Here is a 14,330-nt window from a genome sequence, read left to right as displayed (position 1 = left end):
CACACCGCAGTGGTAATTGATTTGCTCGTCATCATTGTGTGATATGCAATTATCTCATGCTAATGCCATCTAGAACCCTCTATGCCGCAATAATAACTTAACTCGTATCTCCTGGCACGAACAACTAAAAAAACACAGACACGCATAGTTCCTGCCAAATGCTTGGTCGCGTGTTTTTGGTGCTTGGTTACAAGGGAAAACAAATATTTCTCTACCGTTGCTTTCTTTTTAGCAGAAAACACCGTATGTATTTTTCTTTGCCTCATCCACCTGGGAATGTCCATTCGCAAAATGTCTGGCTTGCTCGCTGGAGGCGAGCTGCTGAGGGGGGAATGGAAGCCATTTCCCCCACTGCTGCTGCGCCGCTTCTTATTAATTCATTGAGCCGAATGGCACAGGAGCTAATTTATCTCACAGAGCTCTGTTTGTATCTGGCCACTGAAACCTTGAAACGGAGGATGGGAAGGGAAACCCGGCAACGAAACGAAACTCCAGAAACGGGTGATAGCAAAGCCTACTAAGTCCGTCCAAGCTCGCCACCCCGCTCTCACATGTTTTTATCTTTGATACTTGCACAAGTGCCACCCTGCCTACATAACGCTTGTTCGTGTGCCTGAGTGTCTAGCACCTTTTGCAGTATTACACCTCAAATGATACTTTGTTCTCTCGTGTAACTGCACACTTGTCACTTTTTTCTTCCTGTGCACTTTTTACTACCTCATGTATTTTTGGCTGCTCACAACTTTCTGTTTGCTCACGATTGTCACTATTACCTTTACTACCTCATGTATTTTTGGCTGCTCACAACTTTCTGTTTGCTCACGATTGTCACTATTACCTTTACTACCTCATGTATTTTTGGCTGCTCACAACTTTCTGTTTGCTCACGATTGTCACTATTACCTTTACTACCTCATGTATTTTTGGCTGCTCACAACTTTCTGTTTGCTCACGATTGTCACTATTACCTTTACTACCTCATGTATTTTTGGTTGCTCACAATTTTTACTACCTCATGTATTCTGTTTGCTCACAATTGTCATTATTATCTTTACTTCCTCATGTATTTTTGGTTGCTCACAATTTTTAATACCTCATGTATATTGTTTGATCACAAATGTCACTATTATTTATGTAACGTAACGTATGAATGTTTCTCATTATGTTCCATTTCTGTTCCTTTTGTGAAGCGCTCTGACACCTTCGGGCAAAGTCCGTGCTATATAAAACTGCATAAATAAATAAATAAATAAATAAATACTACGGGGAACCTACGGGTTGAAGCCCTGTAGTAGCTCCTTGGTACAGAGTCCCTTGGTCAGAGAGGTTACAAACTTTCAATGTGTAATGGTGTAACTCTGGGGGACAAAATGTCTTCTACTGTGTGTGAAGCGACGGTTGTATTATTCACATTAATTTGTTGATTCAAAAATTCGACATGAAAACATGTTCTAGTACATCATGTTTTGAAAGCACGCATGAGTGCACATGCGCCATTTTCCAATCGTAACATTATAGGAAGAAACTCGTCACTGACAACTTGTTTAATGCAAAATGGTGTATCGCTGCAGAATGTGAAGAGGGCACCCAAGTGTCCCATATCTCACAGATATGATTTGACTTGGGTTGAGTGGTGGCCCCTTGAAGAGCTGAGGGCCATCTGAAGGGTTGAGGGCCCCCCGGGGGCTGCAGGGGCCTGTGTTACACCCCTGCACTCATTTATTCCTGCAAATGGCTCTCACCATTCGTCATTGAGGGACAGTTTACTGATAATATGAGGGACAAAAGGTACCCTTATACCAAAGAGAGTCACATTATATGTAGATAACTATATAATTCTCTACAAGCCCTCATGTGACGTGTCATTATGGTTAGGATGCAAAAGCTAAATACTGCTGAACTTCATCATGTATGTTCAACTACTCATTACTTTAAAATGCTTAGTAGATTTAATCACTTTCATGCGTGCTTCTCTATTTCTCCCCCCTGATCCACATCCACCTATTAATGAGTTAGTTCCAGAAGTAAACTGTGGACCCGGGTCTGTGTACGGCAAATGCTGGCGCGGATGCACCAAGTGGATGAAGCTGGTGCCATGATGGGGCGGCCTTTGTGCCTCCTGGTTGCACAGATGCAGTTCTTCATTAGGGTGCCCTTGCAATGCCAGTGTCACTTTGAGACTCTGTTTTCTGTGATTTGTTGCCAGCTCTCTCCCTGTCCAGAAAGCTGGATTGTGGCTATAGACAGCAGCAGGGACATTTTAAGGATTTTGCGGGCCCTGGGTCAAATGTATTTAGGGACCCATTTTCGGAACAGCTTTGATTTTAGGATCCAGTTTCATCTCTTTCATGCCCTCTTGGGTCAGATTCTAAATGTGATATTCAGGGATAGTGATGTGTGTTTTCAGTCTTGTAACACAGCAGCGGCTCATTAATATATCTCTGTGACACCCACCCATTTCTCACATGTGAGGTTCTGTATTGATCTAAAAGAATATTTTGTATGGATTTTGCATGAATCATAAACACATTTTGTCTGCAATATGTCTGTAATAGACTTCCATAATATTAACAATAAATGATAGAAAAACGCTATGTACAACAATCTGTTTAAATATTATTCAAGGTTGTCAGGGCAAGACTCTCTGCAGAACAGAGCTGGCTCTATGGGGGGAGGGTGGGGGGGCACTAAAGGCAGAGGCCCCAGGCCTGAGCCCACTTTGCCCATGCCTCAAAACATCTGTGCTTGACAGGCAGCAGGCCATGTCTGAACTGGGGTGGCAGAGTGGGCTAAAGAATGGTGATGGATTAAACCCAGATCTATTGACTGGGTGTGAGTGTTTGATTGGTTCAGATGCTCCGTCCATCACCAACCCCTTTTGTACCGCTTTGTTCGCCATAAGTTGGCAGGGTATGCTCAGACGCGAGTCCCTTGCTCACTTTGCCACTGGATTCAAGCAAGCCTGGCTGAAGACAGCTCTAATGCCAGAAACCGGTCCTAGGAAGCAGATGTGTGTACCAGCGATGAGGTTGATCAAATCCATGTGTTGTGAGGCAGGAGGTGGGTCTTGCAGTAGGGTTAAAGGAACAGGGGCAGCGGGACCCATGGGAGTAGGAATGTTACAAGCATCTGAAAGTGATCACATGCAGTAGTCTGGGCTTGGTGTGTTCTTGTTTGCAGAACTGCTGGCGAGAGTTGCCTGTAAGCCCTGTCTGCGCAGTGTTTATATGTACGTCATGTTTGCTGTCAGTTGACCTCTGTTGCCAATGTATATTAAACAGTTTTGGATGGGAAGGGAGTTCTGCCGAATCCCAGGATAGTACCTATTGTATTACGAGGGAAACTGGGAATTGCATTTATATAGCGCCTACTACCCCTGGCCATTCGTTGGCGCGCTTCACTGCGAGTATCCAGTTGTTCTGACTACCGTCCTCAATGTAGCATCCTTGTTGGCTAGGCTACCCCGGCATTCGATGGCGGCTGTATAACTAGTTATTTTTATGTACTTAAAATGATAATGGAATCGATTATGATTTCCAAAGTCGTTCTAAAGAACATTGTAACAGAAAGGTGTTTTTTTTCTCGCCAGTGCACTTAAATTGGTGTGAAAGCCCCTTTTATTTACCTCAGCGGGTTAATACATCTGCTGCAGAAATATGCACGTGCAGATCGATTTGAAGCGCCCCAAAGGGCTGACTAAGAAGTTCGTTCTTCTGTACTTAGGAAGATTTCCTTTTCTTACTAAGGGGGGCGAGTATATCTTTTGCGACCGATACCCACATCTGGGTACATTGCCTTCCTTCCCAAAATCCCATCAGTGCCCGATAAATGAGCCGAACAAAGGGTTAACATAAACGTCTGTAAATACGCGATGATATGTAGAGTGCAGGAAAGCGATTATCAGCTTTACTTTGAGACGCCTTCACCGCACCTTGGTGTAAAGGTCACTTCCGGGATTGTGGTGGTTCTTTCGAGCTTGTGCCGCATACTTGGCTCTGGAATCGACTAGAAAAGTCTGGGGTGTCTGAGAGCGCGAGTGAGTGGGTGTGTGAAAATTAGATGCACGCTGCTTCCAGCGCTGCGGCCGCGCCATGTGATCTTGTGCATGCCCATCCCCCACTGTGACCCCTGTCATTCTTTGTGCATGCTTACTGTAGTTCGTTGTCACATTTGTTTCGCTTTTGCCAAGAGGGACATGTTTTTAACGTGCCTTTTTATTCTTCCTTTTTAGTTTGAAAGATTGGAAAGCCCGCATGAACTACTTCCTGCAGCATTCCCCCGCTTCCAACGACTCCCCGAAAACCGTCCAGGGCAAGAAGGGCAAAAAGTACGCCTATTGCAGGTAAGAGTGCCACTACCTTGTGTGTACATATTGCATCTCGGGTGCTGAAGTGCACTTTATACTTTGCTTTTGGGTGACACCAAGTATTGCTGGTTTAATTAGATTCAGTTTGCTGACTTGTGATGCACGGCTTTATGGGTGCATGCGTTTGTTTTCCTGTGACTAGTTTGTTCTGATATAATTGTCTTATTTGCAATAGTTTTCAGTACACACTTTGCTCAATCAGTTATGATTTTGTGTGACTACCTGGATTCCTGGAGTGCCTCTGACTTCGTTCTGTTTCTTTACTTTTTGTGACTGTTGGTCCTGCGGGGAAACATTTTCAATTTATGTTGTCTTGTTTACTGGGAGCATTGCTTTTATTTTCCTTTAGTGTAATAGGCTGGCTGGTGAAGTGCACTTCCCATAGTGTGCAGTCACTTCAATTTGCCTTTAGGTGACTACCTGGCTTGATGGTGGTTTTCTATTTGATTTCATGTAAATCCTTGTCTTGATGCGTGCATTGGTTTTAGTTTGTTTGAGGTAACTGCTTCACATGCTGGTTTCATCACACAGCTGACACCCACCCTGAGAAAGCCAGAGCTGCCCTGTTAGTGGTATCAACACCAGTGCACGTAGGTTCCTTACAGCTCCTTCACTTGAAGTGGGTTACCACCTACCCGTTACTTTTTGTATCCTGCTCGTACCAAGTCAGATCCAGACCCAGACCAGTCCCCACAGTTGCTCCGGATTAAGGGACATTGTCATGTCATCTCAGGCGCGATGTAAAGACTCCCAGTGAGCTGAGGACTCTTTTGGCTCAAGAACCAACTAGCTGGAGACCCTTGTGGTTGTTTAAAGATTTAGGATTAGCCTGTAACTCAGTCTTGAGCTGGGTGGGTGACCTCGATTACAAAGTGGCTGTGCCAGATGTCCCATTATGACCCCTTTTGCCTGTCTCCCTTTCAGACACACAGGGCATAAAAGTGGGAGGTGCTCAACCCTGCCAAAAAACTGAGGGGTGACCCTAAGAGCACAGCTGCCATCCTATCAGTGGTGGGATGCTTTGGTGTGCTGGTCTGGTTTTCTGGATGCATTGGCTCAAGTTTTTTCCCATGTAATTGATTAGGTGTCTTGGTAAGTTGCTTTTATGTGAATGTCTGACTAATGACTGCGCATTCCTTTCAGTGTGCACTTGCTTCAGTTTACTTTTTGAGTCACTGTCTAGTTTGCTGGATGTATTGCTTTCATTTTTCTTTCATTAAACTGTTTGACTTGCTTGGTGCTTTTATGTTGGTGCCTGCATGCTGAGGTGTACTCTTCTTCAGTTTAAATGTATGTGACTGGCCTGTTGACTAGCACCCTGCTTTCAAAGTGAAGGTTCACAGGTTCACACTTGCTTTAGTTTACTTTTGTATGGTTGACTGCATGCACAGTTTTGCTGGATGCATTGCTTTAAGTTACTACTTGATGCATTGCTTTCAGTTTGCTTTCAAGTAATTGCCTCTCATTTTCCCAATGCTTGTGAAGGCTGTTTCCCAACTGCTGAGCAACTTCTTCTACTCTTAGAGCTGAGATTTTCATGAAAGTCTTATAGTCTGAATTCAACACCTGAGCGTAATAGGACGGAATGTATGAAGCTCTGTGGTTATACTGAATAAGCAGCTACCTATGTTATGCCATCTATTAATGTAATAACTGCACTTTCACAATTGCTTTATTAACCTTCCTGCTTTCTCAAATTTGCTTGAAAATGCACGATTTGTCCTCTTTTTTTTCAAAATTTTCGTGGGGGGGGTTATCCCCCCAAACCCCCCTTTTGGGGTTCGGGCTCGCTCGCTGCGCTCGCTCGCTACGGTGCTGGATGCTAATTACTTTGCGCCCCACCACTTTCAAATGTCACCCACCGCCCCTGCCTGGGCACCGCTCCCAAGCCAACAGACCACGCACGCAACCTGGGCTTCATCCTGGACTCTTCCCTCTCGATGACCAGACAAGTCAACGCCGTCTCCTCGTCGTGCTTCAACACCCTGCGCATGCTCCGAAAGATCTTCCGCTGGATCCCGACCGAAACCAGGAAGACGGTAACCCAGGCACTCGTCACCAGCCGACTGGACTACGGGAACACGCTCTACGTGGGAACCACAACCAAACTACAGAAAAGACTCCAGCGCATACAAAACGCCTCCGCCCGACTCATCTTGGACATCCCCCGACGCAGCCACATCTCCGGCCACCTGAGGGACCTGCACTGGCTCCCCGTCAGCAAAAGGATCACGTTCAGGCTCCTTACCCACGCACACAAGTCTCTCCACGACCTGGGCCCCAAGTACCTCAACGACCGCCTGACCTTCTACACACCCACCCGCCAGCTACGCTCTACAAGCCTCGCCCTCGCCGCCGTACCACGCATCCGAAGAGCCACCGCCGGAGGAAGATCCTTCTCCTACCTGGCAGCCAAGACATGGAACTCCCTCCCCATCCACCTCCGGCTGACACAGGACCATCTCGCCTTCAGGAAACAACTCAAGACCTGGCTGTTCGAGCAGTAGCGGACCCCCTCCCCCAAGCGCCCTGAGACCCTTCCGGGTGAGTAGCGCACTATACAAATGCTATGATTGATTGATTGATTGATTAATCAGGTGAAAGAGGCTCTGTGCACAGGTACTAAAGCCCCGGTGTTAGCAAAAATTAAGACTGTGACTCTTTTATTTGCCGATGACACTCTTCTGGTCTCCAAGTCACCAAAGGGCCTGCAGACAATATTGTTGAGGCCTGCAGACTAAATGGTTTGGTTAGCAACAGTGAAGTTGATAATGTTCAACCACAAGGTGTTCAGAACAGTTTTAAATTGGATTATTCCTTCCTTGAACAGGACTATATACATAAATGTTATAGAGAGTGAAAAGTGACTAACAAAGAGTGACACTAAAAGCAAAACAGCACTGGGTGGCTGAATAATACACATGATGAAAAGAGTAAACTTACAATTGTGCATCATGTTTCACTTAAATAAAAGTAAAATTATCAGCATGTTTCATTGTACTATCGACAACTGCTGCAATGATAATTATTCAGCATTATTACTATAACTTTGATAATCTTTTTACCAAACATGTTCAATATAAATACCTGAGTCTCATAAAATTATTATAGTCCCAAAATAGCATACTTACTTGAAATTGTTGATTCCTAACTGTGCTGTAGGACTTCGACCTTGTGCAGTGTGGGGTTGTGTGCTAGGCCTGGCCATTGGCCAAGCCCTTCACCTAATCCCCGCGGGCATGCATGGCTGTGATGAGGCAATATAAAGTGTATAAAGTGAGCCATTTTAGTTAAGGCAGACCTACTGACTTTATTATAGGGTCAGAACATCAAAATATAAAAAAGTAGGCCTATTGGCTTTATCAAGGAGTAAGTATACTATCAAGTATAAAGCAGACCTGCTGTCTTTGTCAAGAAGTCAGCAATAATCATAACCAAATGTATATTATATAAATTCTCACATTGAAATGTTTAAAAGTGATTATCATAAAATTGTTTTAATAAAACCTTATCTGGAGAAAAAAAATCAATTCATCATTTGAGTCTTTCTTTGAACATGTTTCAGACCTAAAAGTGCAGCCATAGAACTCACCACAAGGGATCCCTGCTCTCCAAGTAAAGAGCATAGTGCTCCAACTTGGAGTGCAATAAAATAAATAAGGTATCTCTGCTGGAGATAAGGATTTAAAGACCCTGAAGGCTTACTATTTGTTTTTATGTTGATTGGGCACAACATTAAATACATGTTTAGTGGTGCCCTTCCTATTTCTAGGGGCACCAACAGGGTACAGACATTAACAAAATATCAAAATATGCTGGCTTCTTCCTGGAAAGCTTTTGAGTGATCCATCAAGCAGGTGCCGAAAAAAAACACATTCTCCTTATTCATTTTTCCATAGGAAAATCAGGCACAGATACAGCCAAAACAGCTGAACGTAATTACACCTAATTAAATTTGGCAGAAAGCTCGATCTTGGTCTAGAAAGGAACGCTTGCTTATCGAGATTTAGTCGAAATCTGTTCAGTAGTTTTTGAGAAATTTGTGTTGAAAAAATATAGATATTTCATGCCGCAGACTATACGCAGAGCCGCCAGATATATTCATTCACTGGTGCACCCACCATGCACAGTTTCCTCATCAATAATTTAATAAAAAATGTTGCAGGGATATTATCAACAATGCAATAGAAGATATCATGAGTAATTAATAAGTAGGGTAATTAGCAGTACATGGTGAGGGCACAAGTTATAATTACCTTAGGGCATGAGTTACAGTTACTTGAGATAACTATAACTGGTGAATTTCAGTGGTTTTGTACCTTTGTACATTTAGAATTATGTGTTTTAACTGACATTTTCACCTAACTATAACCAAACAACCCCGTCGGTAGCATGTTACTGTCACTTTCACGGTAGAAGAAATATATTTTGGAATACTAACCTTTGGAGTGCCATGGCCTGTTTTGTTTTTGTGAATAGTAATATTTGGAGGTAGGCCTGACCCTCCAGTGAGCACAAGCCATATATTGTTTCTGCGTTTTTTTTTATGTAAGCTAAACATTTTGCTACCTTACCCAAATATAAGGTCACTCTAACCTTTGCTGTTTATAGTGAATTTCTGAGGTTTTTTTAAGTACAGAAAGATCTTAATACCATACTTAACATATCATTTTAACCTTTGACTTGCCGGTGAATTTCGGTGAATTTCTTTGCTATATTCACCCAACTCCCTCACTGAGCATAGCTATTGACTTTGCATAGTAAGGGTTTGGACGCAGGGCCTGGCTGAACATATGTTACACACATATGTGTGTGGGTGTTTATGGTGTCAGTTTGATGTATGATGTAATGGGGCATTTAATGAATTCCATGAACTAATGGTAATTCAGGAAATATTATTGAACACAAAGCTTTGTTCAAATGGGAAGATAGAACGACTTTACCTACAGTGGCTGAAAAACCTGTAATCAAATGCCTGCTTCCCCACTAGACCAAATTGTGTGATCAAAGGCAAATTGCTTTAATGTACTATGTTTCATTTTCCTTGACCAATCAATTTGAGAGCACATTGAAGCAATTAAGTTCAGGATGTGCACTATTTAAAGACCTCACTTGTATATGGTTAGTGGATAATAATTGTGCTTCACACTTAATACAATATACACCACAAATACAGATAACATGACCATAAAACTTCAGCTTTGTAAGCACATGGAGGTAATAATGATTTTTAAAAAATGTTGCTTTAAATAAATATTACTCTGTGCAGTGATATAATCATATGCACGAAAATGAGACACTCGGAGATGTTAAAAAAGTCACTATAAAGTGTCTGTCTTATTTTTTCATAATATTTGTTGTCAGGTTTACATTTAGTTGCATAGCCAGTGTGACCTGGGCCCTATTACTAGGAAAAATATGGCCCCCCCTAGCTGCTGTTTTAATGATAAAATATAGGAATAATCAGGGTTTAGTGGTTTACTCAGACCTCTGGACCCTGGTGCCACTGCACCTGCTATACCAACGGAAGCTGTTTGCGGTCTGTGTACTGTCTGTCCGAGCCGAGCTAGGCACCCGGCTCGGCTCTGGTTCGGTCTTATCTTTGATTTTGTAAGGTTTCCCACCTCTAATAGCCTCCGGTCACCAGTCACCAATGGGGTTCTCTTCATTCATATAAATTTTCACAACGAATTCCAGCTGGTGAAAACCCGCCGGCCTTAAATTGTCCGCGAGGCCTGTAATTCGGTGTTGGTCTTCCTAATGCGCACTTGATGTCTCGAGCACGGAAATTTAAAGTCTGTCACGTTAAGTGCACGTGCGCGGGATCTGGGCCTGCTCTACCTCAACAATCAAAAGAACGTGTTTTTTTTCTACATTTTTAGTGATGGATGATATGTGAAATATTGTTCTATGGCAACGTGAGCCGTGCAGAGATTACTCGCTTTATGAAAATCTGTGCACTTACCTCACTCCAACGCATCTCTAGCTCCGATCTCAGAGCCTGGAGGGGCCTAGTTGCACAATACAAGCCTTCTTACGCCCAGGGTAATGGATGGGCTGGGACTGAGACCGAATAAAAAGTATGCAAAGAATCAGCATTACTGGGACAGAAATGGGCCAGTTCAACAGAAAAAGTCCTATAAATCTCTACAAAGTGACAACCTGATTCCTAAATGTTCTTCCAGAGCTCAGGGATATTATTACGGTCGCTTAATGTTCTCAGAAGGAGAAAGCCTGAGTGGTTACCACTGGAGAGACTGCAGCAGGATTAACTGCTCTTGGGAGGTAACTGGGAATTAATAAAATCACTATGACAATAATCTTTTACATACCAACGGCTGAACTGCCGCTCACCTAGGCCCAGGTGAAGTTTAAATTACCTCGGCGTGATTCACAAATTATCAGGAATTTCACCTAACAAGTTATTACGCTACCTTGTGTAATTATGCTGTGATTGCGACAAAACTGTAGCACAGGGGCTTGAGAACAATGCAAACAACCAGAATGCAGGCAGCTTGCACTCGCGGAACATATGTTTTTTGTGGTCATTTTTTTAGCAAACACGAGGATGCATTTCTCACGAAAATATAGCGCTAAATAGTGTGGGGAATATTTACGTGCTCCTTGCGCCCCCAGAGCATCACTTTTTTTGACGCTCGGGTGGTGCAGTGTGCTGGCTCATATTTACAAGGCACGCAAAGCCACACTGCATGACTTTTCATGGCCTTGTAAATATGGCCCCCTTTCACGCATTACTCTGCATGATGGGGGCGTTCCAAGGGTGCACCCATGGATTCTGATGCATTCCCAGATTTCAAGGTTTCATAAACCTGGAAATGCGCCAGATCTTAACGCCTCCCCAGGGAATGCATAAAAGTAGTGTAATGAGGAGAAATACCTTTATTTCGCCTAGGTTTTTCTTCTTTCTATGTGTGCTGCATTTTGTAGCAGACAAAGACTGAGGAAAAAGCCATCAATTATTGTTTTCATGGAGGAAGGTGCCCCTTCCTGAACAAAAACAATCAACCCTGCAACTCAGGCAACCATGTACCATGGTGGAAGAGTGGCTGCATTGGCGCTAGGCATCCTATTGTGCGCCAGCACAGAGGAAAGCACAGGGATGCATAGTATTGTTGTAAATATGACGCATTTCTGCACTTTCGTAATGGTGCATCTAGGCGCAGCCAGATGGTCTGCAGCTCTGCATCATTATCTTGGAAATATTCACCTGTATTCGCATTTTGAATGCAATTTTATAGACATTTTGTGTAATTATGTAAAGTTATTTTATGCAAATTTCATACACCACTACTCTCCACTTTTAAACAATAAGTGTTCTTGTTATCAAACCCAATGGAAGTAGTTGCTTAATCTTTTCTGGATGAAAGACCGAATCAATCTTGTGTGGATTTGAAACTGTGACATTGAATTTTGCACAGACCGCTGCAGTGGACACTCAAACCACTGACTTTTCTCACCACCGTCAGTTAAACCTCAACGTGGTTTGAGCCTTTTTAGTAAACAGCAACTAGGATCTAAAGCCTCCAGGTGCATACCTTTGGTATAATATGTTGAGGCCTGTGACTTGACTCGAAACGAAAATCACCCCGAGCAAAAAGGTTCAAACCAGCCCTGCCTAGAAGGAGCATGGTGATTCATGGTAGCCCATCCTGCTCGGAAAGCAGCCCCTTAGCATGCAGCTTACCAGCAGTGGCAGCTACCATGTACAGAGGGTATGGCCAATCCTATGCGCAGGGAACCACACACTCTCATTGACCAGATGCCCAGTTGTGACTCTTGTCTACGCATCTGAGGTTAAAGCTGTTAAATGTGCTTTTAAGAACTTGTTTTTTTTTCCTTTTCAAAATGGTCGAGTGATGGCTTGAGGAAGAACAGATATATAGTAGCAATACACCAATTTATTGTCTATAGCAATTTAATAACGATGTGGGTGATTATGCCCCAAACTATAAACTGCTATTCTACCGCCTCTACCTTTAGAATGTTTAGAGGCCTCTAGTATGAAAGACACCAACAGGTTCTACAATGCCGCAAGGGCCCAGTCCAGCATTCTGGCATATACTTCTGCTACAGCTAGTGCCCAGCCAACACCATGCAAAAAGAACAATTGATGGACAGAATGCTGAACAATATCAAGCATTCACCCCAGTACACAGATCTGGGCCGAAATCCGTCACTTTTTTACTCCCTATGCTGTTCCGTTCCAGATGTGGGTACCTTGCTCGCTGTGTCACTGGATTGAAGCTAGCCTGGCTGATGAGGGGTGTTACCCTGAAACAGGTCCCAGGATGCTTGTTTCCGGTCCAGGGAGGACTCAACATGGCAGTTCGGGCTGGACTGTTCCCAAGAGGAGGAGGGTCAAGAGTGCTTTGCATATGGCTGGGTCCAAACTGGGGTGGCACGGTGAGCAAAAGAACGATGAATTTAACCCAGACCTCTTGACTGGGGGTGAATGTTTGATTCATTTAGCATTCCGCCCATCATTTGTTGCCGCAGCAACCCACACTACGAGCATGTCTAGAAGAACACCGGGGCATGTGGTTACAGGGTGTAATTGACTGAGAACCCTTATAGTGCGGTAGAGTCCTGACCCACAGCACTTTTGATACATTTCCCTTTGAAACCACCAACTTGCATTCATGGGATGCTGATTGAATTGATAGCTCTCAAGTATCCCCATGAGTGACATCATCAGCCATTCCTGCACTTCTAGTTTGCTGGGACCTGTGAGAGAATATTTTGTAAGGGAAAACCTGGAGCTACTTGTCCACTTATAGAAAGTGCGGCTAACCAAAAAGTGAAGACTGGCTAAATGTGTGACCCCCTGATATACGATCACTGGGTCAGTGCAAAGGCTAGGTCCCCAGCCCTTTTCTGGTGCCAGGGTTTCCGCAAAGGGCAGGTGTGCGCGGGCGCAGGTTAGTTGCACGTGTACCTTTGGAACCCACAACATCAAAGTGATGTATTCCCTCGCTGCCCACCGCCCCTGGAAACAACAAAAGACTTCAAAGCATTCCCTTGGTCCCCCTTTGAAAGAAAGCCTCAAAGAAAAGCATAATCAGTTAATGCACGTTCCTTGATTCCAATCCCCCTCCCCCGAAAAGGTTTTACTTACACGTGAGACATGGTGCTTGTGTCAGCTCGGGGGGTGCAGCGGGCCTGGAAGAGCTGTGGGCGGTGGGGGCTGTGTTCGAAGGGGGTAAGCAAGCCAGCTACATTACCAACAGCTGGTTACAGAGGGCCTCGTCTGGACGCTTCCTGTACCCAATTATCCTAGTGGCTTTGTGAGGTGTTCTCTCGAGGTTCACCCAAACCTGCTCTCAGCAGAATCCTGGCGCAGATGTGCTGCCTGTTTCTGCTGCATGTGATCCTGGTGCCATCTCTTTTAGCATCTCTGGCTACTCTTGCTGCCCTGACTCGCTGAAAGCATGACTAGAAACGTGTCATCCCTGCTCTTATCACATATGTGTGGGTTACTTCTGCTCCTAGTCACGCTATCCCCGTCCAAGCCTTACTGGATCTGTGAGAGTAATTCTCACCCTTTAGCCCGTGCTCTCAGCCCACTGCCGAGCCCTTCTTGGGGTTGTCTGAACTCTATTGCCCTACGCCTCTGTTCCCACCCCCATGCGGGGCAGTTTTAACGACCTTGTGGTACTTGCTGCTAGCACTGCTGCATCTACTGCCCTCAACCACTGCACTATTGGGGCAGGCGTGGGGCCGTTAGTGTCCCCCTGACCCCTAACGGTAATCCTTTGCGGGGCGTTCTTGTCGGTTGGCCACAGCAGTCCTGCTCTCTCCAACCCCCTGGCACTGGGGTGCAGTGGGGAGGGAGGGCTTGTTGCTCCTAACGCCTCCCTCTACTTGACGCAATTTCAGCTCTTCCTGCGCCCTCTGCTGCCTCGAGCCCCTACCCCTCTGCAGTGCTGCTGCCAGTGCCCCCCTT

The 14,330-nt window shown here is 44.5% G+C and overlaps 1 protein-coding gene across 1 annotated transcript in view; it reads right to left on the bottom strand.

The window, feature by feature from the left end:
• Positions 1 to 13,530, bottom strand: part of DRC11 (dynein regulatory complex subunit 11) — a 951,413-nt gene extending 937,883 nt beyond the window's left edge. The window contains exon 1 of the mRNA XM_078681371.1: positions 13,503 to 13,530. Coding sequence (XP_078537497.1) covers positions 13,503 to 13,513 — 11 coding nt within the window. The 5' untranslated portion in view covers positions 13,514 to 13,530. The remainder of the gene's footprint in view (positions 1 to 13,502) is intronic.
• Between the last annotated feature and the right edge of the window lie 800 nt (positions 13,531 to 14,330).

This window comes from Lissotriton helveticus, chromosome 3_1, assembly GCF_964261635.1.
Source record: "Lissotriton helveticus chromosome 3_1, aLisHel1.1, whole genome shotgun sequence".
Taxonomy (NCBI): Eukaryota; Metazoa; Chordata; class Amphibia; order Caudata; family Salamandridae; genus Lissotriton; species Lissotriton helveticus.
Note: the sequence above shows the minus strand (reverse complement) of the source record. Positions and strands in the feature narration are given on the sequence as shown.